This window comes from Protopterus annectens, chromosome 1.part2, assembly GCF_019279795.1.
Source record: "Protopterus annectens isolate FY-2018-M chromosome 1.part2, PAN1.0, whole genome shotgun sequence".
NCBI classification, from domain to species: domain Eukaryota; kingdom Metazoa; phylum Chordata; order Ceratodontiformes; family Protopteridae; genus Protopterus; species Protopterus annectens.
Genome location: NC_056727.1, coordinates 539,186,899 through 539,214,872, shown reverse-complemented (window position 1 = coordinate 539,214,872; position 27,974 = coordinate 539,186,899). Strand labels below are relative to the sequence as shown.

The following is a 27,974-nucleotide window of genomic DNA, read 5'->3' as shown; positions in this document are numbered from 1 at the left end:
GGCAAAGCAGAGAACTGCAAATGAGAGGAGCCCACTAAGAATCTTAAGTACTTTCTGTGTGTGGGTTTGATGGGAATGTGTAAATAGGCATCCTTGATGTCTAGTGTAGCTAGGAAGCCTTTGTATGTAATAAGAAGGAATAGAGCTGGCAGGGTCAGCATTTTGAAACTTGGCACCTTTAAGAAAGGATTGAGACTTGAAAGGTCTAGGATGGGTCTTCCATGGCCCTTCTTTGCTGGAAACCAGAAAAATCCTTAAGTAAAATCCTCTTCTAAATTGGGAGGGAGGAATTTTTTTCTATACTGCCCTGGTTTAAAAGGGACTGTAGGACTGGTATCAGGAGGGGCAGTTGCTGAGCAGGAGGTTCTGGCAAGCCAAGTCTTAAAGGAAAACTCCACCTTAGAACTCAAACATTTTTTTTCACTGTATCTTTGTTTTTGAACTATTTTAATGCCTCAAAATCACTCAAAGTGCTTCTTTTACAATTTTAATGTGTTTATCTCAAAATGGTGGGTGATGAGGCCTGCCCTGGTAACGTGATCTTATTTTCTTGCTTTCCTTCCTTCTTCCCTGAATACATTTCAAGTCCTCTTTATATGACTCATGCCAGACATAAGGAAGTGGTGTTGTTTTCTCATGCCATTAAAATATAATGGCAGCACTGTGAAGCATAGTCATCTAAACACACCTTCTGTAAAAGAGCTGCTTCTCTGTTTACCTGACTGAGCCTCATTTATCTGTCTGCCAGAGCTTGTTCTATGCTATAAATAGCTGTTAGCTACTTGCAGCAAAAGAAAGCATATAAAAACATTTTTTTGTAAGAGGAGTCTTTTGTAGTTCTAACAAACTTGATAAACCCTCCCCCATACTCTCATGCTCAGGTGTGAAAATTCTCACTGCAGTAAGTAATCCTTGCTGTACATTTACAAGTGCCAAGTAGTAGGACTCGAAACTTAGTCTGCCTGCTACTTCCCAATGCCTTCAGTGTAAGGATTTTTCTCTTATGAATGATGCAGACTTAAAATGTGCTTTACTAGTTCCTCTATTTCTGTCATGATCCCCCTCCTTTTTTCTATTTCATATTTATTTATACTTTGGTAACCAGGAAAGTGAACTGGTTCCAGGATCCTTTTCAGCCACAACATAAGCTACACTGGCAAAGATAATAATAGTTATTAATTGCACTTATCAATACAAATAAAAAATACTGACAGAAAGACAGTGACCAAGATTGCATGTGGAACACATAGCCAATTTGTGACCAAGTAAATCACTGAGCAACATTTACTAGAATGTATACATTAATCATGCTTAACCATACTATGTTTATTATAAATTCATTGTATGCACACATATTACACACACACACACACACACACACACACACACACAGTGTGTATGTGTATATGCACGTGTTTCTGTATATTCATTTTAGAAATAGTTTAAGAGAAAGTTAAATCTTCAAGAAGGGAATCTGGGTCTACAGATTCTTCCTCTGGGGATCCATATCCCAAGGCTGAAGAAAGCTGTGAATTATAAGAGAGGGAATCATCTGAGGAATCTGAACAGATGTCCTCTTCCTTAGTTACTGTCTCTGCAGGTTGAGGTCTAGGACTAAGGAGAAGAGGAGGAGAAGAAGCAGGGGCAGAAGCAACTGATGTAGGCCTCAGGGCCATAAAAGCTGAGAAAAGGCTTTGGCTCAAGGCCTGCCAGTCTGGAATACTTTCTGCTGGCTGAGAGATATACTTCCTTTTTTCTCTCCTCATGAGTCTCCCAACAGGCATCTATTTAGGAGTGGGTGTCAAAGTTTGAGGCAGGGAATCTGAAGGTTCCCCTGAACATGCTGGTTCCCCACTAGCATCTGAAACGATCGCCGGAATAGCCTCTGCGGACATGCTCTTGCTCACCGGTAGTACAGCTTCCACAGAGGTACCTGCGACATCCAGTGCGGCGGATCTGGGTATAGATCCTGCTACCAGGCCAATGTCAGCCACAGGCTGGGGATTGGTTGGAAGAGGCTCAGCAAATGTTACAGGCCGGAAAGATCTGGCCCTATTTTTAGCTGGTTCAGAGGCAACAAAACGATGACCCCTCCATTCGCAAAGCAAGTTGCTTCAGATGATGGTTCTCTAGGTACAAAATGAGTGCATGCAAACTGCTGTGCAACATTTTTGGAATGAATGCCTGGCAAATAGGGCAGACCTTATAATCGTGCAACTGTCCTAGACAAAACAGACACTTATCGTGGGCATCTTTATGAGGGACCTGACAGCCGCACTGACATTTACCCTTTCTGGATGACATGAAAAGGCAGTAATACAATAAGGAGGGCTGAAAAAGTCCCCAACAGGGTACTTCGCTTGAAACTTTAATCTGTCGTCAGCAAAAGCAGGAACACCTGGCATACGACTGGCAGCTGGAAAGTTCTGAGGGCTGGTGCATGCCGACGTCACTTTTATGGCCCACGTACTCTCGCCTAGACCTGACGTCTAGAGCACTTAGGTGGGACTGAAAGCTTTTGGATAATGGCCGTACATACACAAAACTAGAAGGGTAAACCCATATGCAGAATACTGCAACATAGGAACAGAAGGACATCTAGTGTTGTGAGCTATAAAAATGGTAAGCCTAGGCTCTTCCACAAGGAAAATGAGGGGAAACAAAAGACTTCCTTAAATAAATGGATTTCGCTGTAACTCAAGGGAGGTTAAAGAACAGAAAAGTTAAGAAACAAAGAAATGGACAGAGTGGTCTATATGGTGCATGACGGGTAAGGGGGCAGAATGTCTGGTAAAGTTTTATCAATGTGCTGTCCTAACATCTGTATTACATGTCACAGAGGTTTCTTAAGATGGACATCTTCACAGCATGTTCTACTTTCTAACTGCCAAGCATCAGATGTAATCTAAACCAGAACCCATGACCTTTTTACTACTCCATCTCTGATATGGTCTTACCCAATATTTATTTTAAATCTTAAGTTTATTTATAAAAAATCAACTGGTCTTTATGTACAGAAACTTGCTCAAATAGCAAACATACAAACATAGCCGGCTTTAAGCACTAGCGAACCCTGTAGTTGGGGGCCCCTATGGTCGCTGGGGGCCCCCCAACCATAGCAAATTATCTTATCTTGATATTTTGTAGCATGTCTGTCAAACTAACAAAAGCTAGTGCAGCAATTTTGTATACTTAATAAACCAGGTGGGTAACAACTCTTACTTATATCTCCTCTAAAATTCCAAGATATCTCTGGTTATAGTAGCACCCAAACATAGTCAGTTTAAATACCTGCAACACCTGTAGCTGCAAGGGGGCCCCCTTAATCATCCTTGACTGTGTGGGGGCCCTACAAAAGCAGCTGATGGATTATGCACTTTAACCTGAACTGGGCTGTGGAATGACCCGGTCAGGATAAAGCTGATAATTAACATAAGCAAGGTAAGCAACAGAGAGATCAACAGGTCGGAGTGACTGATTTGAGTGCAAACCTTGTATTTTAATGAACAGCTGATGCTTCTGATCTTCAGGGATATTTTTTTTTTTCTTTCAGGGAGTTTTATAAATACTGGTAGAACACCAGGTACTACAATTCTCAACTTCTTTGCAGAAAAATTAAGCACAATTCCAAAAATATTAGCAAAATAAAAGCTCAAAATCAGGAACACATTTTAAATATTACTCTAACTCACTTAAAAAAGTAACACCTTTTGCATCAACATGAATTTTTTTGGATAATACAAAGTATAAACCTCTGATGCCTGGAATTATTGACTGCCTGTATTCCTGAATGATTTATTAGCAAATCAAACTTTTTTATTAAGGACAGAGCAAAATTATGAGGAAAATGAGGGAAAGTCTGTGAAATCAGAGGCAGTGACAGGTATTCATTACACCTCAATGAGGTAAATAAAAGTGACTTACCCCTGATGCTGTTTGACAGGTAAACAGCAGTCACTGCTTTGGTGTCACAGTACCAGTGTTGCACAATTTATTGTTAATAGCTGAAATAAATACAAAACTAGTATTGCTATGGCTTGTGTGTATGTGTGTGTGTGTGTGTGTGTGTGTGTGTAATAATATCACTGATTTGTTTTTGTGCATATAGTAAATAATACCAGAACACATGCATGCTTCTGGGTATCAGTGAAAAATGTAGCTAACAAGTAATTATATTTCAAAAGTAATGCATAACATACATCACAGAACATTCAGACATTTCAGTCTTCAAAGAGTCTGGTAGTCCCCATTCCCCAGACTGTATAAATTGATAAAGGGGGGCCCCCTTAATCATCCTTGATTGTGTGAGGGCCCCACAAAAGCTGTTGCTTGTTGGAGACAAACTGAGAAAAAATTTATTACTTTTCTGATTACGTTCTTTAACCTGAACAGGGGTGACCCTGTTAGGATAAAGCTGATGACCTCTGCTCTCAGCTGCACCCATTCTAATGCCAGTGCTGCTCAGATGTGTGTGTATACATACAAGAAAGCTGCTATAGATTGTGGGGGGTTTACTTCTTTCATTTTCATTACAATCTAACCACAGAGGTGTGCACATGAGGTCACTGCAGCTTTTGTTTGGGCTGAGGACAGTGTTTTCATCGTTTCTTTTACTTTTCTTCTCAGACGTGTACAAAGAATGTGTACCATCTAGGAGCAACAAAGTTGAATACATTACTATAATCATTCTTTTCACTTTCCTCACAATCACACTTCAGGCATGTACATAGGTAGCTGCCTTTGACAGTTTGGGTTGAGGAGTGAGGAGTCATGTTATGTTTATGTATGTCAGTACTCACTTGAAACACATGACACTGGCAATACGAACCTCTGCTTTCATTCCAGTCTAACACCAGAGGGATGCACAGGCAGCGACTGTCTTTTCTTTTTTGGGGGGGGGGGGTTAGGGAGGCAGGCCATAATCATAGATTGGGCCTATGTATCCAGACAACAGATGGCTTTGTTAGTTTTCTGTGAGCTACTATTTTGTCATCTTTGAATATTAAGCCTTGGGCGCATCTTATGTCATCCTTGAAAGAAAAAGAAAAGACTGAAATTCTTCTCTTACTCATGGCTTTTGTTTAGGACACCATCAGATTAAAAGGTTGGGAAATGCTCTAAAATGCATCTCAGAACACCAATATATGTTTCCTAGGGTCTATATTAGATGCTCGACCGCTTAAATGTTCGAATCGCTAAAGGTCGACCTTTAGAGATCGAACAGTTAAGCGAAATTTTACAAAAATTAAAAAAATATATATATACAATAGAAAAAAAAACTAAAGGGTTTAAGAAGGGGGGCAAGCCCCCCCTGCACCCCCATGTGGGGGGTTGCGCCATCCACACCCCCCTACTTTAATATACCAACTCCAAGATCACGCTACAGTGTAGGGAATGGGAAATTTCCCATTTCCGCACTGTAGTTCACTGAAGTGCGATCTCGGAGTTGGTATATTTAAGTAGCGGGTGGTGTGGAGGTGTGCAGGGGGGCTTGCCCCCCTGCCTAAACCCTTTCTACACGTTTTCTTTTTTTTTTTTTAATACTTTTTTGCTATTTCAAACGTTTTAAGTGTTCGATCGGTAAAGGTTGACCTTTACAGATTCGAACATTTAAGCATTCGTTCTAGTAATATAGACCAGTTTCCTAAATGGTTATTACTTTGTTGTCTTGGTCAGGAAGGGTGTGCTGAAATGATGCAAGGAAAACTTAAGTTGAACAGCAGCACTGAATTTCTTTCCTTAATCATCATTTCTGTTCAAACTATCATTGGACGAAAAGATTATGTAAAAAGAAAAAAAAATTAAAATGCACTTTAGAGCATATAGACAGCATTTCACCCAAGTCCAGACCTATACATAGAGTTGCTATTATGTATCATTGTAAAGAAAATGTCAGTAACTGTGAACATCCCTCTGTTAGATGGGAGAACATAGTGTGGTACCATAGGCCTGTCGTACTTCATCAGCACTGCAGCTGAAGGTTAGTCTGTACATAACTACTTCTAAAAGTATGCAGCATGAACTAAAAGGCTGCTTTGGAGGGTGGCAGTGGCAGGGTGATACTTTGACAGAAGTGCCTAGGCGGCTCCAAAACTTGACATTTGCTGGGAGCCCCCAAAATGTTAACACCGACTCTCCATACAAAGTACATTTAACACCTCTATAACAAGCAACAAAAGGCACAAAACCAAAGTATTGTCTGAAAAATTACAAGGAAAATAACTATTCAGCTAGACTTCCAGAGGAAAAACAAACAAATATTGGTGTTCTGTTTGTCCAACAGCAGCTGGCAGTATGCATAACAGAAGGGCGAAGACCAGACAGAAACACATTCTACAGTCAATCCAGTATTTAACACCATGGGATACCCCTCCCCCTAAACAGAAACTGGCAAGTGGTTCTGAAGCAAGCTTTCCCTTCCATAGTCTATAAGAGACAGCTACATGAATATCATACTTCCTTTTTCCATTTCAATATTTACCTTCAAAAGGGGATGAATTTTCTCTACAGGGAGGGAAAGTGGATGCCTTCGCTTTCTCTTTTCAATTGCAGACTGAGCATCTGCAATGGCCCATTTTTCAATCGGATGTGGAAAGCTCTTTTGGACACGCTCCTTCAAATAGAAAAAAGACAAAAATAACTGAAAAATACACAGCACTGTTCTGCATGCTTCAAGAAATACATCATAAGTAATAATGGCTTTAAAACTCAAGTCACTACAGTTTCTTACATTTCCTTTTTGTTAACTACTCCTTGGTCATTTGCTACACCCCCACCTCTCTCCCATCAAATGGGGCTTCTGGCCCCACTGGGACCAACAAACTCCATTTTCTCAATTTCATCCTTTAGGATTACTGTACCACATATTCACATATACTCCAAAGACCACATTTCCCCAGATATAAAAAGTGGATTTTATATGATCTTCAACTATCTCCTGTAATTGATGCATTCACACCACCAGTCAATAAGGTGGTGAGAAAAGCAGATGTCAACTCACATGTACTGTAACTTCAGACCAGCATCACTTAAACTAGGCATTAGCACATGCATTATCTGCACAATCCAGTTTAATGCCTTTCTGGAACCAAGTCCTTTTAAACCTCAATTCTCTTGCAGAACAATTCTAAGTATGGCCATCTGTTAAACTAAAAAGTACTCTTGTATGAAGTTCCACTATGCCAACATATGCTTTGGTTGAAACAATTAAAATTCCAAATAAAACCGAAGGTTATTACAGCTAACACTTACTGCCTTCAGACAGTTCAAAGTGTCATCATCTTAATCTTACTATTTACAAACAGCATCATAAATTATTTCAATCATAGGTTATTACAGCCAGACTAATGCATTGTTTTCAGTTATGTAGACAGAAGTTCATAGATAGTTAGTAGGCTATTCATCTGTTAAGTATGTTAAGCCAAGCCTTACAATTCCATGGTACTTTGTAGTCCTAATATGTTGCAAATAAACAGAGATATACAGGACAAAGATATGTTGGGAGATGCCCCTATCCATAAAGGACAAGGATGCTATACCAGGGGTGAATTTGTGGTTACAACTCCATTCAAACAAATCATATTTCAAAAGGGTAAATGCATTTTGGGGTGAAAGACCATTCCAAAGAAGCTGAATTCTCTGCAATAAATACTTATCCCTCCAAAATTGTCTATTTATACTGCAGAATTGATCAGAGATCCTCTGGCAGGTATTTATGTTACCATTGGACTTGTAAATGTATAACAGGTCTGACAGTACGGAGTCTGTTGAAGCTCTATACGTAAAGCAGAGGTCGCCGGTCTGATATTGAAAAGAGGGACAAATCTTTGAGGTAGTTCAAGCAGTTTTTTTTTAAGCTTTTTTTAATGACTTAGGCCCTTCACTTTCTTAGTGAGGAAGTGTAATCATTGTAGTTGTGGCAAGTGCTTGGACAAGTACACACTGAAAGGGGCATCATACTGAATATGACTGGCCTAATGAGTGCCAAGTAGAGTGGAAAGATCACAGCTATGAAATTGGACACCAAACCTTTAGATACAGGATGTGCAATGAAAAAGGACTGCCTTACAACAGTGGAACTGTGGTGTTCAAAGGACAGCTTGCTATCAACAGATTCCCAGATCCTTGATTACTGGACCAATTTTCAGGGGTGTTATCAAAGTGGTGGTTATAATGAGAGTCATACTTGCCAAAGGATACACTTTCAGCATTTTAGTCCATACTTTTGATTAAAGCTATTTGTTTGGAACAGGTCCTCTTGAAGAACCATTGCGTCCTCTGGGGAGTTTATGATGGGAAAGAGTTTGCAGTCATCTGCAAACTTAATCAGCCACACACCCTTATTAGCTTTGATCTCACATTGCAAGTGCCAAAGGGGAGTGACTCACAGACTAAACCCTGGGGTGCAATGCTAGTGACAGGTGTTTTGGAGGCAGTAGCTCTGCCCATCCTTATTTTCTGGGTCCTGTTTTTGAGACAAATTGTTATCAGAGTGGCACAGGGATTTACATTTAGCTCAGAGAGTTTAATCTATTATACCCAAGTGGAATGAGGTTGAATGCTTCTGTGAGCTCTAAATATGTTATATGTACTGATTTGCCCTCATCTACTGCTACAGTAACTTCTTTGAAGAAGTTGACTAGGTTAATCTTGAAGAATCTGAAGTGGCTTGGGTCAAGAGTCTGTGTGTTACCTATAGCCTTATTAATTCCATAATGATCCATCCACATCCTTACAGGTGAGGCTAGTCAGGCTTATGAGTCTAATTACCCAGATTCATTGAAGCCCCACATTTGTGCAAGGGAATGACTGTTGTTGACCCCCATTAATCTGGCATGAAGCCAGTTTTGAAGCAGACCCCCATTAATTTGGCATGAAGCCAGTTTTGAGGCAGATACTAAATAGCCTTCTGTAGGGGTCTAACAAGTCATGCTTTAGGCTGAACAGTAGATAGATTAGTATGTTGTCCAGCCCCACCAAAGTTGTATTATTGGCCTTAGAAAGCACCTTGAGGACCTGTTCTTGGATCTTAAGGGAGGATATAGATGTTGGTATGTGATCTAAGAATACTGGGGAGCAGAATGGGGTGAAGTTTGACCTACATTTATTTGCCAAGACTGGTAATGACCTCTGGTTTCAGTATGTGATATCATTTACTATTAGTTGTGTACAGTGCTGGGAATGGTTTGAGGTTTCTAACACAGTTAATGAAGGCTTTGCTGTTATCCACCTGGGTGGCAATTTTTACCTGTCTGGATTTGGTTGATTTGATCTAGATTCAAAGTTCCTTCTTAAATTTAGCAAGAAAGTTTTTGGCATCCTGATAGTTTAGTATTCCAAGGTAAGGGTTTATTTTTGGTCACTATTTCTGAGGGTGTGAGATAAGTTTATGCGGCTGTTTTCAGTGCAAAGAATTTGTCAGTAAAGGATTCTGCATAAGCAATAGGATCGTCAAGATTGAACAGACTTCATTCAGTTTTAGTAAACTGGTCTTTGCATAATTTCAGAATATGGAGGTACTGGAAATTGCTTCGGGCTACAGTCTTGTGGAGTACATGACTGATCTATGGTCTGATTTGATCGGAGAAGAAGCTGCAATCGGTAGAGATCCAATATTTTGTCACCAGTGGCTGGGATGTAGACTAACTAGTCCAGAAAGTTCATATTGACGAAATCCAAAAATGTATGGGCATACATGTTTGAGCATGCACAAATCTGCTAGTTTACTGAATGGTAGCTGAAGTCTTCAAGGACAATTGCCTTTGGCTCCTACACTAGTAGGGCAGGAGTTGTGGGCTGAGGTGGATGTAGAGGGGGGTCCAATAGTTAGTTATATGTATGATAAGGGGGGTTTATTAATATGCAGCTGGACATGGAGGAGTTCCTGTTCATTACCTTGTCTAATGAGACTGGAAGTCTCTAAGTGAAACTTAAAAGAAAAAATGGAGACACGGCCACCTTCAGAGCTTTCACCTAATGTGGTGAGCTTGAATGTATAAAAACATTTAAACCCTGCATTAGTGGAGTGCTTTTGTTGGTCCTGAACCATATTTCTGTAATTACGTACATATTAATGTTTTCTAGAATGAGAAGTGCTTGTATGGAGTGTTGTAGTATTTTTTTTTTGTGCCAAGGCTCCCAGCATTTTGCAGCAATATTGTCATGTTATCCACATTGCTTTCTTATGTTGGAAGCTTTATAAGACTGAAATTGCCTAAAATGGCACTATGGGGGTGGACAAGGATTTAGCCAATATAAAAAAAGCCTTGGGGGAGAGGTACAGGCCAACACTGGCAAGACAGGACAGTCTACCATCTCCTCCCAGGTCAATATACATTCTACTCCCTTTAAATGACACCAGAAGCTAAGCCAATCATTGAAAAAAGAACTTATGTTCTTATCATTACTTTCCATCTGTGTTATCCATCTTCTTTTTCATTAACCTGTGGGTCTTTGTTCCGGATCCTCGGAACTGACTGGCCGCATTTTCTACAGCTTGAGCTTCCTACCCTATACCCATAATGCCCCACTCCCCCAACATTCTTCAGATAAAGTTTCTCAGCAAAGGCATAGCATAAACATATTTACACTACAGAAATACAAAACTCTACAAACTAAACATCAAGAGCTCAACATAATGAATGGAAATTCCTTTGCACATTCAACCAGACTTCCCAAAGACTTGGACAGGGGGATGGGGGGTGGGGGGTGGGAAGGTTAATGGAAATGAGGATGGGCAACACAGATGGAACGTTATGGTAAGAACATACCTTATCTGATGTTGCCTGCTTCATTTCAGTAACCTGTGGGACAGGGTCCCCAGCTACTATGATCCCGGGTGGCCCTCATGGAAGGATATTCCGGAGAAAAGCAGAGTCAAAAGCACTTCTACTTTTGGATATGATGTCCAAATTGTAATACGTAACAAAAACCTGTGAGGATTAGACCAAGTACCTGCCACGCAAATGTCCTCAACTGCAACTCTAGACCAAAAGGCCTGAGAAGTAGCCATGGACCTTGTGGAGCAACCCTTAATTTGTCCTGGTAAGGGAACGCTTTTGGAAGAGTAAATAAAGGTAATACAGTCTTTCAACCATCTTGCTAGCGAAACTTTGCTAGTAGATTTTACCTCTTTTGCCGCAAAAAAAGACATGAATTGATCAGACTGGGTCTATATTATAAAGACAAATGTTTATCTACCTAAATGTAGATGCATATTCCGCGAACCGCATATACACAGAATGCCCTAAACCGCGAAATTCAAAAGGTCGAACTGTCATACTTGTCTCTCCCCACCGCCCGCTACATACTACCTACACAAACAAACTAAATAAACCACATGCATACACTAACCAAAACCCTACTTCTAACCCTACACTAAAATCTCACATACACCACCATATATGCACTTAACCCGCACCCTAACCCTAAGGTCCATAACTATCGCACACTTACCTTAAAAAGCTAAACCCAAACAAACTAAATAATCCACACACATACACTTAACAAAACCCTACCTCTAACCCTACACTAAATCTAACATACATTACCATCTATGCGCTTCTTAACCTGCACCCTAACCCTAAGGTCCATAACTATCACACACTTACCTTACGGAGCTATACCGCAGAAGGGCCAACCATGACGATTCGATGTTTCTGCGGTTCGATGAAGACAGGTCGACGTTTAGGCATTCGGGTAAGTAAACGTTCGTTTTTATAATATAGACCCGATCACACTTCCTAAAGCACTTGGTTCTGTGTAAATAAAAATGAGGCTGTCTATGAACATCAAAGTAAATGGATAGTGCATTCACCTTGTTTTGGTAATTAGGAAAAAAGACTGGAAGATCGATGGACTGATTAACATTCCTTTCCTTAGCCACCATGGGTAAAAAAACAAGGATTAGTATGCAGGGTAACTACCCTTGTGAAAAATCAAATATGGAAATGATGAAAAAAGGGCTTGGAGTTTGACACTTCTTGCAGATCTAATAGCTACCAGAAAAAGTGTTTTCTAGGAAAGGAATTTCAAATCAACAGTAGCTGCAGGCTCAAAGGGTGGATGGACCAGGGCTTGCAAAATCATTATTAGATCCCAAGGAGGAGCAGGACCTTTCACTGGAGGCGGTAGCAGGAAAGTGCCCCTGAGGAAAGTTTTACAGAGCTTAGAAGAGGCAAGAGATAAAGAATTAAAACCAAAGTGAAAACTGGATATGGCTGCTAACTGGACTTTGACAGTAGAATGAATAGCTCCATCATAGAAAAGGGAAACTAGAAGTCAAGTACGACTGCAACTGGTGCTGTAAAATGATCTGTTTCCATCCAGTCCAAATAAGAATTTTTTTCCAGTTGCTTCTATAAATCTTACGTGTCAAAGACTTATGTGAGGAGACCAAAATTTCTAGAACGGGAGAAGAAAGACTGGGAAATCTTGCTATCACTGGAAGTGGAGAAACCCTGCATTTAGCTACAGGCCGTGTATGTCTGGACTGGGATGCCCTGATGGGTGAGAGCAGATCTGGGACCAGATCCAACCTCATCAGAGGGCAAACCTAGGAAGGTGAACCAGGCCTGTCGAGGCCAAAATGGGACAATGAGAACTACTTTGTTTTGCAACCTGAGAGCATTCTGTAAGAATTTGGGAATTAGAGGCAGAGGAGGAAAAGCACAGAGAAGCCCGGAGGGCCAAGCATGGAATGGACTACAGTGCCACTGAGTGACTCTCCCTGAGGAGGGATCAAGGCAAAGTACCTGCTGCATTTGTTGTGGAAAGGAGAAGCAAACAGATTGGCACAGGGATGACCCCATTTCTAGATCATCATGTCAGCCATTGACTGGTTCAGAGACCATTCGTGATGAGTCAGTAAAACTGAGCAGTCTGCTAATATGTTGGACTCCTCCAGAATGTGCTTGATTACCAGAAAGCAGTTGGTGGAGATTACCCACTACCAAACCCTCATCTCCTCTCAACATAGTGGGTAGGACCTAGTGGTTTACTATCACTATTTCGAATCACACTCAGTCGACTGCACTATGTTCGACAACGGAAAGTCGAACACAGCAATGTCGAACTTTAAAAGCAAGCCTAGGAACAGGTTTTAATATGGGTCAAGATAGGGGTTCACTGCTATTGCCGAACTACAAACCTCATCCCTATCTCAACCCATGTTAAAACCTGTTCCTAGGCTTACTTTTAAAGTTCGACACTGCTGTGTTCGACTTTCTGTTGTCGAACATAGTGCGGTCGACAGACTGTGATTCAAAATAATGACAGTAAACCGACCTAGTTCCTCCCTATTTGTCGATGTACCAAACTACCGACATGTTGCCCGTTTGGATCGCAATAGTCCCCAGAGAAAGAAAACTGTCGAGTTCCTGCAAAGCTAGAAGAACTGCTGTCATCTCCAGTACAGTGATATGCAATGTGGTCTCCTGGGACGTCTATGTGCTTTGGACTGTTCAACCCAGGTAATGTCCCCTCATCTTAGCTAGGAGGCATCCATGGTCAACATTGCATTTGTGGATGGAAAGATGAATGGACATCCTTGAATAATGTCTGTGAAGTGAAGCCACCAGAGATTCCTTGCACACTCATGATAGTTTTATGGGAAAAACTTAGAGAATTCCTGAGTAGTGACCACTGAAATGCTAACATCCATTGCAATATCCTCACGGGGAAATGAGCCATGGGCAGAACAGTTATCGTGGCTGCCACTGAACCCAATGCCCCGAGTAGTAAACTGGCTGGGGGCTGAGGTATGTTTAGAATTTGTCTGTGACTTCTTAGATCCGTTACCCTATCTGTCGTCAGGTGAGCCCAGAATGTCCTTGCATTCAGATGATCCCTGATGAAATCTATAACCTGAACCAGATTCAATTTGGATTTCTGTATGTTGACAGCTATCCCTAAAGTTGGGGCTAGCCGTAGTAAGTAGTCTCTGGCTTGAATGAGTAGATGCCTGATTGGAGCAGTCAGAAGCCAGTCGTCCACATACAGAAAAATCTTGTAGCCCCGCAGTCTGATATGCGCTGCCACCACTGCCAAGCATTTGGTAAACACGTTGGGGGCTGTGGTGAGACCAAACAGGAGTGACCTGAACTGGTAATGACTGGCTCCCAGCCTGAAATGTAGGAATTGCCTGGAGCATCTGTCCATTTTTATATGGTAGTACGCATCCCTTCAGGTCCACAGAGCACATCCAATCATCCGCTTTCAAGAGAGGCAGAATGGACTGAACTGTGACTATCCTAAACTGTGTGCTTTATCAGTTTGTTCAGAAAGGTCAGATCCAGAATAGGTCTCAGGTCTCCTGTCTTTTTGGGTACTAAAAAGAATCTGGAGTAAAAGCCCGATCCAACTTGATTGGGGGGGGGGGCCTCTTGGATGACTCCTTTTTGCAAAAGCTTTCCTAGTTTGTGAGCTGCGTCCTCCCTCTGACTGGGTGGAATATCGTGGAGAGAACGGTTTCTCTTGGGAATTTCCAGAAAGGGAATGAATTATCCTCTGGATATGACCCTTAGCAGCCATTTGTTGGTTGTGGTGGCCTCCCAAATTTCTGGGTGGAAGGAGAATCACCCCCCCCCCGACTGCTTCAAGAGGAGGACAGTCAAGCAACTGTTCAGGATCACTGGAAGGGCTTCTCCTCTGAGGCTTCTCACGATCCCAGATTTCGTAGACCACCTCGGCCGCATGGGCAGCATCTTCCATTCTGATTATGCTCTCTGCCCCAGGGGGAAAAATTATCCCAGAGTACCCTGAAAAGGACCTTATGATTTCCAAAACCACATTTTCTTACTCCCATACTGGTTTCTGCAGAAGGTCCTTTATGGGGTAAAGAAAAGTACAGTTGAGTACACTTACCATAAATGTAGATGTTGAGTGTATTCACTGTTGCAGTCATTACATTTGAGTTATCTGCTTACAGGTAGCCCTCAGTCGGCCTGATTAACAAAGTCTTGGGTCTTGCGTCAGTTGCTGTCCCTTCTTCCATGACGTCAGGTCGTCAGGGGTATAAAACATGCGGCCGACACCATTACATCAGTTTTTCTTGCCCCAGATGTCAGGTGCCCCCCTAATGGGAAGCAATTAAATATAAAAGTACAAAGATATACCTCCAACAAAAAAGCAAATACACCAAAAAGGCTTTTAAGCATAGTAAAGAAAAGTAGAGGTATAGCCAAAAGAAGTTAGGGGGCTGGAGGGAGGGTAACCAGGACTGCAACAGTGAATGCACTCGAACATCTACATTTATGGTAAGTGTACACAACTGTACTTTGCTCTTCGTGTTTCACTGTTGCCAGTCATTACATTTGGGTAGATTCCCAAAGCTATGGTTGGGAGGAGAAATTTAGATAGCATTAGGGTGAGCTATAAGACCCTGCAAGACTGCAGTGGCAAAGCCAGCTCTGGATTTTGAGAAAAATGGCAAATGATAATGCTTGGTGAAAGTATGTACAGAACTCCAGGTAGCAGCTTCTAGGATGTCCCTGGTAGGGATGCCTCTGAGAAAGCCTGCAGAGGCAGATGCAGCCATGGTGGAGTGAGATCTGATCCCCTGGGGGATAGGTTTTCCATGGTGCTTATAGCAGAAATGAAAGCAATGGCTTATCCATTCAGAAATGGCTTGCTTTGAAATAGCCTTCATCTCTGCCCCTGCAGCAAATGCCACCAGCAGTTGTTCAGATTTCTTTTGAGGTTTAGTCCTGTCCAAGTAGAATCCAAGTTGTCTGTGCACATCTAAGGAATGCAGTATCCGCTCCCCTTTATTCTGTGGACTGGGAAAGAAGGTTGGCAAATGAATGGACTGATTAAGAGCTACACTGGAAACCACCTTGGGCATGAAGGATGGATTGGTTCTGAGGGACCGAATGAAAGATGAAAGACTCCACTGCCATAAGGGCCTGTAATTCAGATACCCTTATAGTTGAAGTGATTGCTAAAAAAAATTGTTTTCCAAGAAAGAAACTAAGTCTGGAAGCAGCTGGCTCAAAAGGAGGTAGAGTGAGTTTCTCCAAGACAAAGTTAAGGTCCCAGGCTGGGGTTGGAGCTCTCCTGGGTGGTCTAAAATTTTTGGCCCCTCTGAGGAACTGCTTGAACAGTGGATGCGGGAAGAAGGGAGGTTCTGCGTTATAATGAGCTGAAATGGCTGAGGCATGGATTTTAATGGAGGAAAAAGTCAGGCCCTTGTGAAGCATCTCAGTTAAGTATTGTAAACTCTGAGGTAAATTGGGCGCTGCTGTGCTCATCCCTTGAGATTGGTTCCAGGGGCACAGAATCTTTTCCATTTTTCAGCATAAGATTTTCTAGTACTCGGCCTCCTTGCCTCTAAAATGATATCCGTCACAGGTTTGCTGAGGGATGGTAAAGGAGAGATTATGTAATTAGCCAGGCTGCAAGGTTCAGTGTTAGAAGCGGAGGGTGCAGAATCTGGTTCTCCTGCTGAGACAGCGGGGAAGGAGTCTGAGGCAGCTGCCATGGAGATGATCGTGACACACTGCGCAGGAGGGGGTACACCAGTGCTGGCGCGGCCAGTCTGGAGCAATCAAAATCATCCTTAGTTTGTTCTGTTTGATTTTTAGTAGTACTTTGGAGAGCAGAGGCAGAGGGGGGAAGGCATAGACTGATAGGTGATTCCAGCTGAAGGACAGAGCATCCACTCTCCAGGTTTGTGGGAAGCCCTTGTGCAAAATTTGTCCAACTGGTAGTTCTGGGGAGAGGCAAACAGGTCTACATCTGGGCTCCCCCATTTGCTTGTCAACATATTGAAAATCCTTGGTTCCAGTTTCCACTAGTGTGGGTTCCATGAGGTTTCTGCTTAGTCCGTCTGCCAGTGTATTTAATTCTTCTGGCAGGAATTGAGCTTGTAGGTGCACTTGGTAGCTCAAGGCTGTGTTTCTGCAATGGCAAGGGTAGTCTGCAGAGGGGGTAAGAATGTGTACCCCCTGCTTGTTTATGTACCACATAACAGTGGTGTTCTCAGTCTTTACCATTAGTTGTCCTGGAAGAATGTGGTCCTTGAAGGCTGTCAGAGCATTCTGTACAGCTAAGATTTATTTTTGATTGATATGCAGGTGCATTTGACTTCGGTTCCATTTGCCCCAAATGCACTTCCCTGCCAGGTGAGCCCACCATGCATAGTCTGATGCATCTGTTGTTAGGGTTTGGGTGGTGTGAAAGGTAGTCCCTTGTTTTGGTGGCAGGCCTCTGCCCACCAAAGGAACTCTAGGTGTAGGCAAGGTATGATAGGAATCATTGTTTCTAGGTCTTGAGAATGTTGACACCACAGGCTTTTTAGATACCACTGTAGTTTCCTCATATGCAGTCTTGCATATGGAATTAGAAGAATGCAGGAAGCCATGAACCCCAAGGCTTGCAGTATTTGTCTTGCAGATAGCAGGGTGTTTGTGGCCACATGTTTGAAGTAGGTTTTCAAATGAATTTGTTTCTCTGGCGTGAGGTAAGCCATCTGGGAAGTTGTATTCAAGCTTGCTCCCATGAATATAATTTGTTGACAGGGTACCAGGTGTGATTTCTTTTTGTTTATGGTGAACCCCAGACAAGTTAAAACCCTTTGTACAAAGGCCAGATGATTTAAAAGGATGTCCTGGCTTTCTGCCTGAATTAGACAATAGTCCAGGTATGGGTATATTTGAACATTTCTTTGTCTGCAAAATGCAATAACTGGAGCTAGACACTTTGGGAATACCCTGGGTGCAGTAGATAAGCCAAAGGGCAGTGCAGAAAACAGTGAGTGTAGCCTGCTTTGAAGTGTAGGTATCTTCTGCAAGATTCCCTGATTGGGATGTGGAGGTATGCTTCTTTTAAATCTAGTGTTGCCAACCAGGCATCTTTGCCTAGCATAGGAAGTAATTGGTGAAGAGTCAGCATCTGGAATTTTGGAATCTCCAAAAAGGTGTTTACAGTAAGACAGGTCCAGGATAGGACACCATGAATTGTCTTTTCTGGGTACCAGGAAAAATCTCGAGTAGAAACCTTGTCCCTTTCCCTCGTACAAATAAAACACTGTTTTATATTAAATACCTTCAGCATATATTTAAAAATGCAGGCACAGTAATGCATGTAAAAATACTTAAAGTTTCATAGATTTTTCTTTCAGGGCTGGAAGTATTGTCAAGGAATTATTTATACCTGGTAGAAAATTAGCTGCTAGTCTGAGCTGCCAAACCAGCTCTTTTTTTACTTAATAAAATCCTCCAGTAACCCCCCCCCCCCAAAATCTATATCCACAGGAAGAATTTATTAAGTAAAAAATATCTGGTTTGGCAACTCAGACGAGCAGCTAATTTTCCACCAGGTATAAATGATTCCTTGACAATACTTCCAGCCCTGAAAGAAAAATCTATGAAACTTAAGTATTTTAACATTTACTGTTCCTGCATTTTTAAACATATGCTGAAGGTATTTAATATAGAACAGTGTTTTATTTGTAAAAAAGCGAAGTTGGCTTGAATATTAACATCCTGTGTATTTAACATTGCTCATGTAACCATTTTACATGTGACTTTTTTGACAATACCATTGGCTCAGTTGTATCTATTATGTAACATGTATTGGTATAAAAATAGTTCTTGAATTAGTGTGCTTTATTCTGATGAAGTCTTCTATGTAAAAGACAAAAGCGCTTAATTTTGGTGCGTTTTTACTGCAATAAATGGAGTTCGTATACAGGCTTGTTTGGTGCATTTTCCATTTGGTTCCAGGTATCCAAAGATGCATGAGGTTCCACAGTGTGGAGTGTGTGGAGGCTTTTGGGGACCAGATGTCCACATGGCAGACTGGAGGCCTCGGGCCCCAAACTAGAATGACGAGGGGGAGGTACCATGGCAGAAAGTGACAAAGGTCTCCCTGGCTGTCTTCACCACTTCAAAAGCTGAAGGGCTCCAAACCACAGAAACCTGTCCCCCTGGAGATGAAGCCACCAGAGCCGGCATCTCCTGGAGACCTCGAGCCCCCTGCTCTGAAGGGGGAAATCAGAGCTGAGCTGTGGAAAGACTAAGCACCATGGAGAAGCAAAGGCTCCAAAAGCTTAGAAGTCGACCCCCCCCGGAACAGACCTCGACTCTATGGTTTCGAGACATGCTTGGAACTGAAGCCAAAGGAGCCAAGCGGGACAAGGAAATAATTGGAGGTGAAGTGGAAGTCTCTATCGGCCCTGATATGTCGGTACCAGAGACCAACAGCACCGAAGATTCTGAAACCAAATGGCAAATTGTAGGAGGCGGCAAATGTTGGAAAGATGTAACCCTCATGGTTCCAGATGTGAATGCAACAGGCACAAACCCAATCTGAATCTGAGCCTTGAGGAAAGCACAGTTGTGTACCTACCATAAATGAAGATGTTCAAGTGTATTCACTGTTGCAGTCATTACACTTGGGTTATCCTACTGGCAGGCTACCTGCAGTCGGGCCTGAATTCCAAAGTCCTGGTCCGGCATCAGTTGCTGTCGCCTCTTCCCTGACATCAGTGCGCCAGGGGTATAAAAGATGCAGACGACGCCATTTTCTTCAGTTTTTCTTGCCCCAGATGTCAGGTGCCCCCAAAAGGGTAGGCTAAAAATATTATGATCATAAAAAAGCATGCACATAACCTTCATCTACAAGCAAATACACCACATAGCTGGTATAGAATGGTAAGTCCCAGCAATGAAAAAGGGGGCTGGAGGGAGGGTAACCTGGACTGCAACAGTGAATACACTCTAACATCTGCAATTATGGTAGGTACACAACTGTACTATGTTCATCATGTTTCACTGTTGCAGTCATTGCACTTGGGTTGAATCACAAATCTGAGGTTGGGTGGCTGGGCCTAAATAGAATTTGGAGTGGCTATGAGGCCCTGCAGAACTGCAGTGGCAAAGCCTGCTCTGGATTTAAAAGTAAAGAGGTAAGTGGTAGTGCTTTGTAAAAGTGTGCACTGAAGTCCAGGTTGCAGCCTCCAAAATGTCCTTGGTTGGTACTCCTCTGAGGAAGGCTGCTGAAGTGGCTGCTGCTATGGTAGAATGTGGCCTAATGCCCTTGGGCACTGATTTGCCATGTTGTGAATAGCAGAAACGAATGCAGTGGCCTATCCATTTTGAAATAGTCTGCTTAGAGATAGCTTTTCCTTGCGAACCTGCAGCATATGCCACTAAGAGTTGCTCAGTTTTTCTGAAAGCTTTAGTTTTTCCCAAGTAAAGCATAGCTGTCTGTGTATGTCCAAAGAATGCAGAAGTCTCTCCCACTTATTCTGTGGGTTTGGATAAAAGGTAGGGAAATGTATGGTTTGGTTAAGAGCCACACTGGACACTACCTTAGGCATACATGTCGGGTTTGTCCTTAGAGAAACCCTGTCCTGATGGAAAATAATAAAAGGTTCCACAGCCATTACTGCCTGCAACTCTGAGACTCTTCTTGCTGAAGTTATTGCTAGGCGAAGAGCTGTTTTCCATAAGTATTTTATCTCCGCTGTATTGGATGGCTCAAAAGGAGGCAGTGTGAGTTTTTCCAAGATAAAATTGAGGTCCCATGCAGGTACTGGAGCTCTCCTTGGGGGTCTTATGTTTTTGGCCCCTCTAAGATACTGTCTTAGCAGTGGATAAGAAAGAATAGGTGGGTCCGTATTGTAATAAGCTGAAATGGCAGAGGCATGGATCTTAATTGACGAGAAGGATAGGCCTTTGTCCAGCATCTCAGTTAGGTATTGCAAAATCTGAGAAATGTTTGGTACAAGTGTGTCAATTTCCTGCGCCTGGTTCCAAGCACAGAATCTCTTCCATTTTTCTGCATAAGATTTTCTGGTGCTGAGCATCCTGGTCCAGATTTAGGGTTCTGAGTTGGCTGTGTAGGATCTGATTGTTCTGTTGGGTCAGTAAATGTGGAATTAGAAGTAATGTCCAGGCTGGGCCTTGAGACAAGCTCTTTAGGACTGGGTACCAGTGCTGGCGTGGCCAATCTGGGGCAATCAGTATCATTTTTGGCTTCTCGTCTGACCTTTAGGAGTACCTTAAGGAGGAGAGGCAGAGGAGGGAAGGCATATACTGTAAGGGCTTTCCAGCTGAATGAAAGAGCGTCCACTTTCCATGCTTGTTTGTGATATGTCCGAGTGCAGAATCTCTGTAGCTGGCAGTTGTGAGGGGAGGAGAACAGATCTATGTCTGGGCGTCCCCATTTCCCTGTTATCATGCTGAAGATTTGTGGATCTAGTTTCCACTCGTGAGGATCCATGAGGTTTCTGCTTAGTTCGTCTACCAAAGTATTTGTCCTTCCTGGCAGGAATTGTGCTTGCAGGTGTACTTGATAAGTCAATGCTGTGTTCCACAAAGTCATGGCTTGTCTGCAGGGGGGGGGGTAGGAATGTGTGCCCCCTTGCTTATGTACCACATGACTGTAGTATTGTCCGTCTTTATCAGCAGTTGTCCTGGATGAAGTAGGTCCTTGAAGGCTGTCAGGGCATTTTATACAGCTAGCATCTCTTTTTGATTGATATGAAGATGCATTTGGCTTGTGGGCCATGTGACCTGAATACAATTTCCTGCCATGTGCGCCCCCCAGGCATAATCTGATGCAACTGTTGGTCTGTCTGGCTGTGGGTAAAGTGAATGGCTGTCCCTTGTTGTGGTGACAGGCCTGTGCCCACCATCGAAACTCTTGTTGCAGGCAGGGAATGAGAGTAATTACTGTTTCCAGGCTGTGGCAATGTTGAGTCCAAACACTTTTTAGATACCACTGTAGTTTCCTCATATGCAGTCTTGCATATGGAATTAGTAGAATGCAGGATGCCATGTAGCCCAGAGCCTGCAGAATTTTTCTTGCAGATAACTGGGTCTTTATTGCCATGTTTTCGAAGTCAGTTGCCTTTGTCTGGCGTGAGATAAGCCATCTGGGCAGTTGTATTTAAGCGTGCACCCAGGAATATTCTCTCTTGAGAGGGTACTAGTTTCGATTTCTTTTAGTTTACTGTGTACCCTAGGCAAATCAGTAGTCTTTTTACAAACGCCAGATGCTGTAGTAGAATATCTTTGGTCTCTGCTTGAATAAGGCAGTCGTCCAAGTAGGGATATATTTGAATTACTCTGTCTGTAAAATGCAATTACTGGTGCCAGGCATTTTGTGAAGAGAAATCTTGACCAATGGATGGGAGATCGCAGATATACCCCAGGGATTACCTCAGTGTCACTGCTCAGAAGAGAGGCAAAAAATAATGGGTATAGTTCCCCATACTAAAGGGGTGGCTTAAGCCACAAAACTATGGGCTAGGCTTGTAAATGCCCTCGGGCAGATAGCCTAGTATGAACCTATGAACCTATGAACCCTGGGTGCAGTAGATAAGCCAAAGGGCAGTGTAGAGAATTGGTAGTGCATTGAGTCGGCTATGAATCTGAGGTATCTTCTGCAAGATTGTCCAATTGGGACATGCAGGTATGCCTCTTTGAGGTCCAAAGTTACAAGCCAAGCCTTCTTGTCCAGCATGGGCAGAAGCTGCTTTGAATTTTGGGACGTCCAGAAAAGTATTTAGAATAGACAGGTCCAGAATTGGTCTCCAGGCTTTGTCCTTTTTTGGTACTAAGAAAAGTCTTGAGTAAAATCCTTGTCCCTGTTCTTGTTGTGGCACTGGCTGAATAGCCCCCATGTCCATGAGAGATGAAGCTTGTTTTTGTGCCTCTTGCCATTGACTGCGTGGCAGGTCTGGCATACCCCTTTGCCTTTGGAAGGGTGTGAAAGTGGAACCTGTAGCCCTGAGAGACTATTATTTAAGACCCATTTGTCCTGGGTGATCTTGTGCCAGTTTTGTGAAAAAAGTGCTAGCTTTCCCCCTAAGGGTGCTGCCAAAAAATAAGTGCTTGCATTGGCAGAGGGAAGTCATTGGGACTGTTTTCTATAAGGCTGTGATTGGTCTTCTCTGCTTTTGGAGGTAGAAGCACCCCATTGTTTGGGTCTGTATGAGCCCTGGGGCTGTTGCCTGCCTCTAGGGTGTCTGAATCTGCCTCTTTGTGGTCTGTATGACACTGGAAAGGACCAATTCTTAGAGGGCCAGTTCCTGCTAAATCTGGGTGACTGTACCTGTAAAAAATCCTTTACTGTCTACATAGATTTAGCTTTATCCTCCATTTTCTTCAACACCTCTTCTGCCCTAACACCAAACAAAGTATCATGCTGTAATGGAGCATCCAATAATTTTGCTTTAACATGATCAGGCAGATTCTGTTCCTTTAACCAAGCATGCCTTCTAATAACAGAACCTGTAACAGCGGCCCTGCATGAGGCCTCCAGTGAATCATGGCCACATTGCAAAGTATGTTTTCCCACTTGTTTAGCTGCATGCAATAAATCCTGCAAATCTTTGTTCTCAGAACATTCAGAATCGGTCAACATGTTTTGTTTTAACAAAGACATTAAGTATTGCTGATATTTGAGCATATGAAATTGACAATTTAAAGCCCTTACAGCCAAGGTAGCAGAAGTGTAAACTTTTTTCCCCCATCTGTCCAGAGCCCTAGAATCTCCATCTGAGGGGACCTTGGTTTTTAGCAGCTGCAGCCTTGACTCCTTTGGGACCCTGTGAAATAGTTTCTGGGTCAGCAGCAGGGTTTTTATAAAGGAATTTATGGGACTCTGGAACCCTGTAGTATCTGTCCGGCTTAACAGGAGCAGGAGGTAAAGAGTCTGGAGACAGGCCGGACTCTGAAAATACATCATCTATGTCTAGAACAGGGGGAATTGCAAGAGGTCTGTGCTGAGGAAGTAAAAGAAAGTCTCTAAGCCTTTTCTTAGAATCGGAATAATCTTGGCTCTGCCAGTGCAAATGCTCCCTCATGGTATGCAGGATTTCCCCAAAGGAGTAGTCCTCAGGAGGAGAAGCTGAAGGAATAGAATCTTCAGCATCACAATCCTCATAGGGAGGAATAGAATATCCCTGTTCTGAAGAGGAATCACAGGAAATGGAAACCTGATCAGAGAAATCATATTCAGTGTCTTGCCTAGGCCTCTTATCAGGAGAGGGATGGGATCCCCTGATCAAAGTAATTAGGTCTTTGGCCATTTTGAGCATCTGTTTCTTAGGCATAGAAGTCTGTCCTGGAGAATGCTGTACTTGTTTCCTCATCTTTAAAACTGTTTTAGACTTTGTCTTGGATGCTGAAGTAGGCTTTATATAAAGTTGTTAAGGTCTGAACACACCCTCAGAAGCAGATGTCTGCTCAGCGGCTCCGAACCCATCTGAGGGATTAATTTCTGAAGGACCAATACCTTGAGTATCCAGAGGCCTAGTTGTCTCCACGTGGGGTCGGAGGCAGCCTATGGCTCTGAGGTAGCGGGAGTCAGGGGCTGCGAAAGCACCTCACTGAGCACCGGCGAACCGGTGACTGGCCTAGAAGAGGCTTTGTCGTCAGTTTTGGACCTCGGATGCTTGTCCTTGTCTTTATCCTTGCGTTTTTTATGAATTACGGTCATCGGTTGTTCCGACGGCATTATATAGTCAAACCTTCTACCAAAATAATGAAAAGCAAAATCATACTGACTCTTAATCGTGCGTTGGTTAAATCTAGCACAATACTGACAACTAGCAACGTCGTGGTCAGGGCCTAGGTAAGGAATACAGTAAGAATGAAAATCCTTATGAGGTATTTGCTTCCCACAAGAAATACAATTGTTAACTTTTCTGACATCGGTCTGGAGCAAGAAAAAAAGTTTCCCCAACGGGGTACTTAGCTTTATTGAAGACTTCGGATCTGAAATTCAATTTCGAAAATCTCAGGAGTCGGCCGACCAGCACTTGCGAACTGCTTTTGCTTCGGGCACCGCGCGGCAAGAAAGACTGAAGAAAATGGCGTCGGCTGCATCTTTTATACCCCTGGTGCACTGACGTCAGGGAAGAGGCGACAGCAACCGACGCCGGACCAGGACTTCGGAATTCAGGCCGACTGCGGGTAGCCTGCCAGCAAGATAACCCAAGTGTAATGATTGCAACGGTGAAACACGAACATCTGCCTCATCAGTCTGCCGACATCCTTGGAGATGATCTCCTGGGGGCGTGAGATCAGGACCTAGTAACCTGCCCCATCAGTGCCGAACAGCAGGCAAAAGCCAGTGAGGAGCCACTCAACCTCATGAAAATGGAGAATGACTGGGGCAGCAGGGAAATAGTCGGAACCCAACTCGGAGAATACAGAGTCAGTTCAGACAGTTTCAGAGTCTTCTTATGAGGCTCCAAGGACAACCGCAAGGGAGAGCGCTTCCTGCACTCCTGGGTGTCCTTAGGCCTCTCAGGAGGGTGATTGAACCCCTGAAGTTGAAGGCACTTCCAAGGAAGAGGAATGAGGAAGCAACCCTTTAAGTATCAGCTTGCTCCTCCTATCCATCAGAGCCTGGGGGTGGAAGGCCTGGCAAAAAGCAAGGTGCTTCAAGACTCCCCGTGGGCATCAAACAAGGGAATTTTCACTCCACAGGAAGTGCATTTTTTTTTAAACCTTGCAGGTTCTCTGACATCCTAAAAAGAAAGTTTTTTTTTTTTTTTTTTTAAAAGAGAGAGAGAGAGAGAGAGAGAGAGAACTAGCCGCAGAGAAATCCAATTAAAAAAGAAAGAATTAAGTTTAAACAAGTGACAGAGACTAGAAGAAGCTTGGCTATAGATAAACAGCAGAGGAAGAAAATAAGAGGAAAAATCACTTTGCAAAAACCCAATAAACCAGCTATCACTGGAGGAAGCTCAAGAACCAGGCAAACTCGCTGCTGAAGCTAAGTGTGGCAAACGAGATCTGAGGTACGTTGGGGGAACAGGACATTGTGGGCACAGGGGAGGAGCTGACATCAGAAAGCTCAAGCTGTAGAAAATGCATCTTGGCAGTTCCGAAGATCGGATCAGAGACCCACAGGTTAATGAAATGAAGAGGTAATGTGGCATCATTATTGGTGAGGACAGAATTCTGCTCAATGTTAGGATCATATCAGTCTCAGACATATTCAAAGATCTAAATTACATCTTTTTTCATACAGTCCAGGGAGGCAAACCTCAAGTCATTTACAGCCATATTTATTATGATCATCATATGTAAAGTTGTGGTGCAAGAAAGTACAGTTGTGTACACTTACCATAAATGTAGATGTTCGAGTGTATTTACTGTTGCAGTCATTACATTTGGGTTATCTGCTTGCAGTAGCCCTCAGTCGGCCTGATTAAAAAAGTCTTGGGTCCTGCATCGGATGCTGTCCCTTCTTCCATGATGCCAGGTCGTCAGGGTATAAAACATGCAGCTGACGCCATTACATCAGTTTTTCTTGTCCCAGATATCGGGTGCCCCCCATATGGGAAGCAATTAAATCTATAATTACAAGGATATACCTCCAACAAAAAAGCAAATACACCAAAAAGCTTTTTGAGCATAGTAAGGGAGAGTAGAGGTACAGCCAAAAGAAAAAAGGGGGTTGGAGGGAGGGTAACCAGGACTGCAACAGTGAATACACTCTAACATCTACATTTACGGTAGGTGTACACAACTGTATTATGTTCTTCGTGTTTCACTGTTGCAGTCATTACATTTGGGTAGATTCCCAAAGCTAAGGTTGAGAGGAGGAATTTAAATAGAATTAGGACCAGCTATAAGACCCTGCAAGACTGCAGTGGCAAAGCCAGCTCTGGATTTAGAGAAAACTGGCAAATGATAATGCTTGGTGAATGTACAGAAGTCCAGGTAACAGTTTCTAGGATGTCCCTAGTAGAGACGCCCCTGAGAAAGGCTGTAGAGGTAGTTGCAGCTCTGGTTGAATGGGGTCTAACCCCCTTTAGGATAGGTTTCCCATGGTGCTTATAGCAGAAATGAATGCAGTGGCCTATCCATTTTGAAATGGTTTGCTTTGAAATAGCTTTTCCCTCTGTCCCTGCAGCAAATGCCACCAGCAGTTGTTCAGATTTCCTTTGAGGTTTAGTCCTGTCCAAGTAAAATCTAAGTTGTCTGTGCACATCTAAGGAGTGTAGTATCCGCTCCCCTTTGTTCTGTGTGTTAGGAAAGAAGATAGGCAAATGAATGGACTGATTAAGAACCACACTGGATACCACCTTGGGCATGAAAGAGGAATTGGTTCTGAGGGACACCCTGTCCGCATGAAAGATGATGAAAGGCTCCACTGCCATAAGGGCCTGTAATTCAGATACCCTTCTTGCATAAGTGATTGCTAAAAGGAAAGCTGTTTTCCAGGAAAGGAATTTTAAATCTGCAGTAGCAGCTGTCTCGAAAGGAGGAAGAGAGAGTTTCTCCAAGACAAAGTTAAGGTCCCGGGCTGGAGTTGGAGCTCTCCTGGGTGGCCTTAAAGTGTTGGCCCCTCTGAGGAACTACTTGAGCAGTGGGTGAGAGAAGAGGGGAGGTTCTGTGCTGTAATGAGCTGAAATGGGCGAGGCATGAATTGTGATGGAGGAAAAAGACAAGCCCTTATGAAGCATCTCAGTCAAGTATTGTAGAATCTGAGGTAAACTGGGCACTGCTGCACTCATCCCTTGAGATTGGTTCCAGGCACAAAATCTTTTCCATTTTGCAGCATAAGATTTTCTAGTACTAGGCCTCCTTGCCTCTAAAATGATATCCATCACTGATTTACTGAGGGATGGTAAAGGAGAGATTAGGTAATTCGCCAGGCTGCTAGGTTCAGGGTTTGCAGCTGAGGGCGCAGAATCTGGTTCTCCTGCTGAGACAACAGGGAAGGAGTCTGAGGCAGGTGCCATGGGGCCAAGCAAGACACTGCGCAGGACAGGGTACCAGTGTTGGCGTGGCCAGTCTGATGCAATTAAAATTGTCCTTGGCTTGTCCTGTTTGATCTTTAGTAGTACACCTTGGGGAGTAGAGGCAGAGGAGGAAAGGCATAAACCGATAGGTTTTTCCAGCTGAAGGATAGAGCATTCACTTTCCAAGCTAGCTTGTGGGGAATCCTTGTGCAAAATTTGTCCAACTGATGGTTCTGGGGAAGGCAAACAGGTCTATATCTGG

General features: G+C 43.0%; 1 protein-coding gene across 1 annotated transcript in view; it reads right to left on the bottom strand.

Annotated features, from left to right (window-relative positions):
• Nucleotides 1-27,974, bottom strand: part of LOC122792379 (son of sevenless homolog 1-like) — a 401,109-nt gene that overhangs the window by 309,841 nt on the left and 63,294 nt on the right. Inside the window, exon 2 of the mRNA XM_044060165.1 lies at nucleotides 6,482-6,613. Coding sequence (XP_043916100.1) covers nucleotides 6,482-6,613 — 132 coding nt within the window. The remainder of the gene's footprint in view (nucleotides 1-6,481; nucleotides 6,614-27,974) is intronic.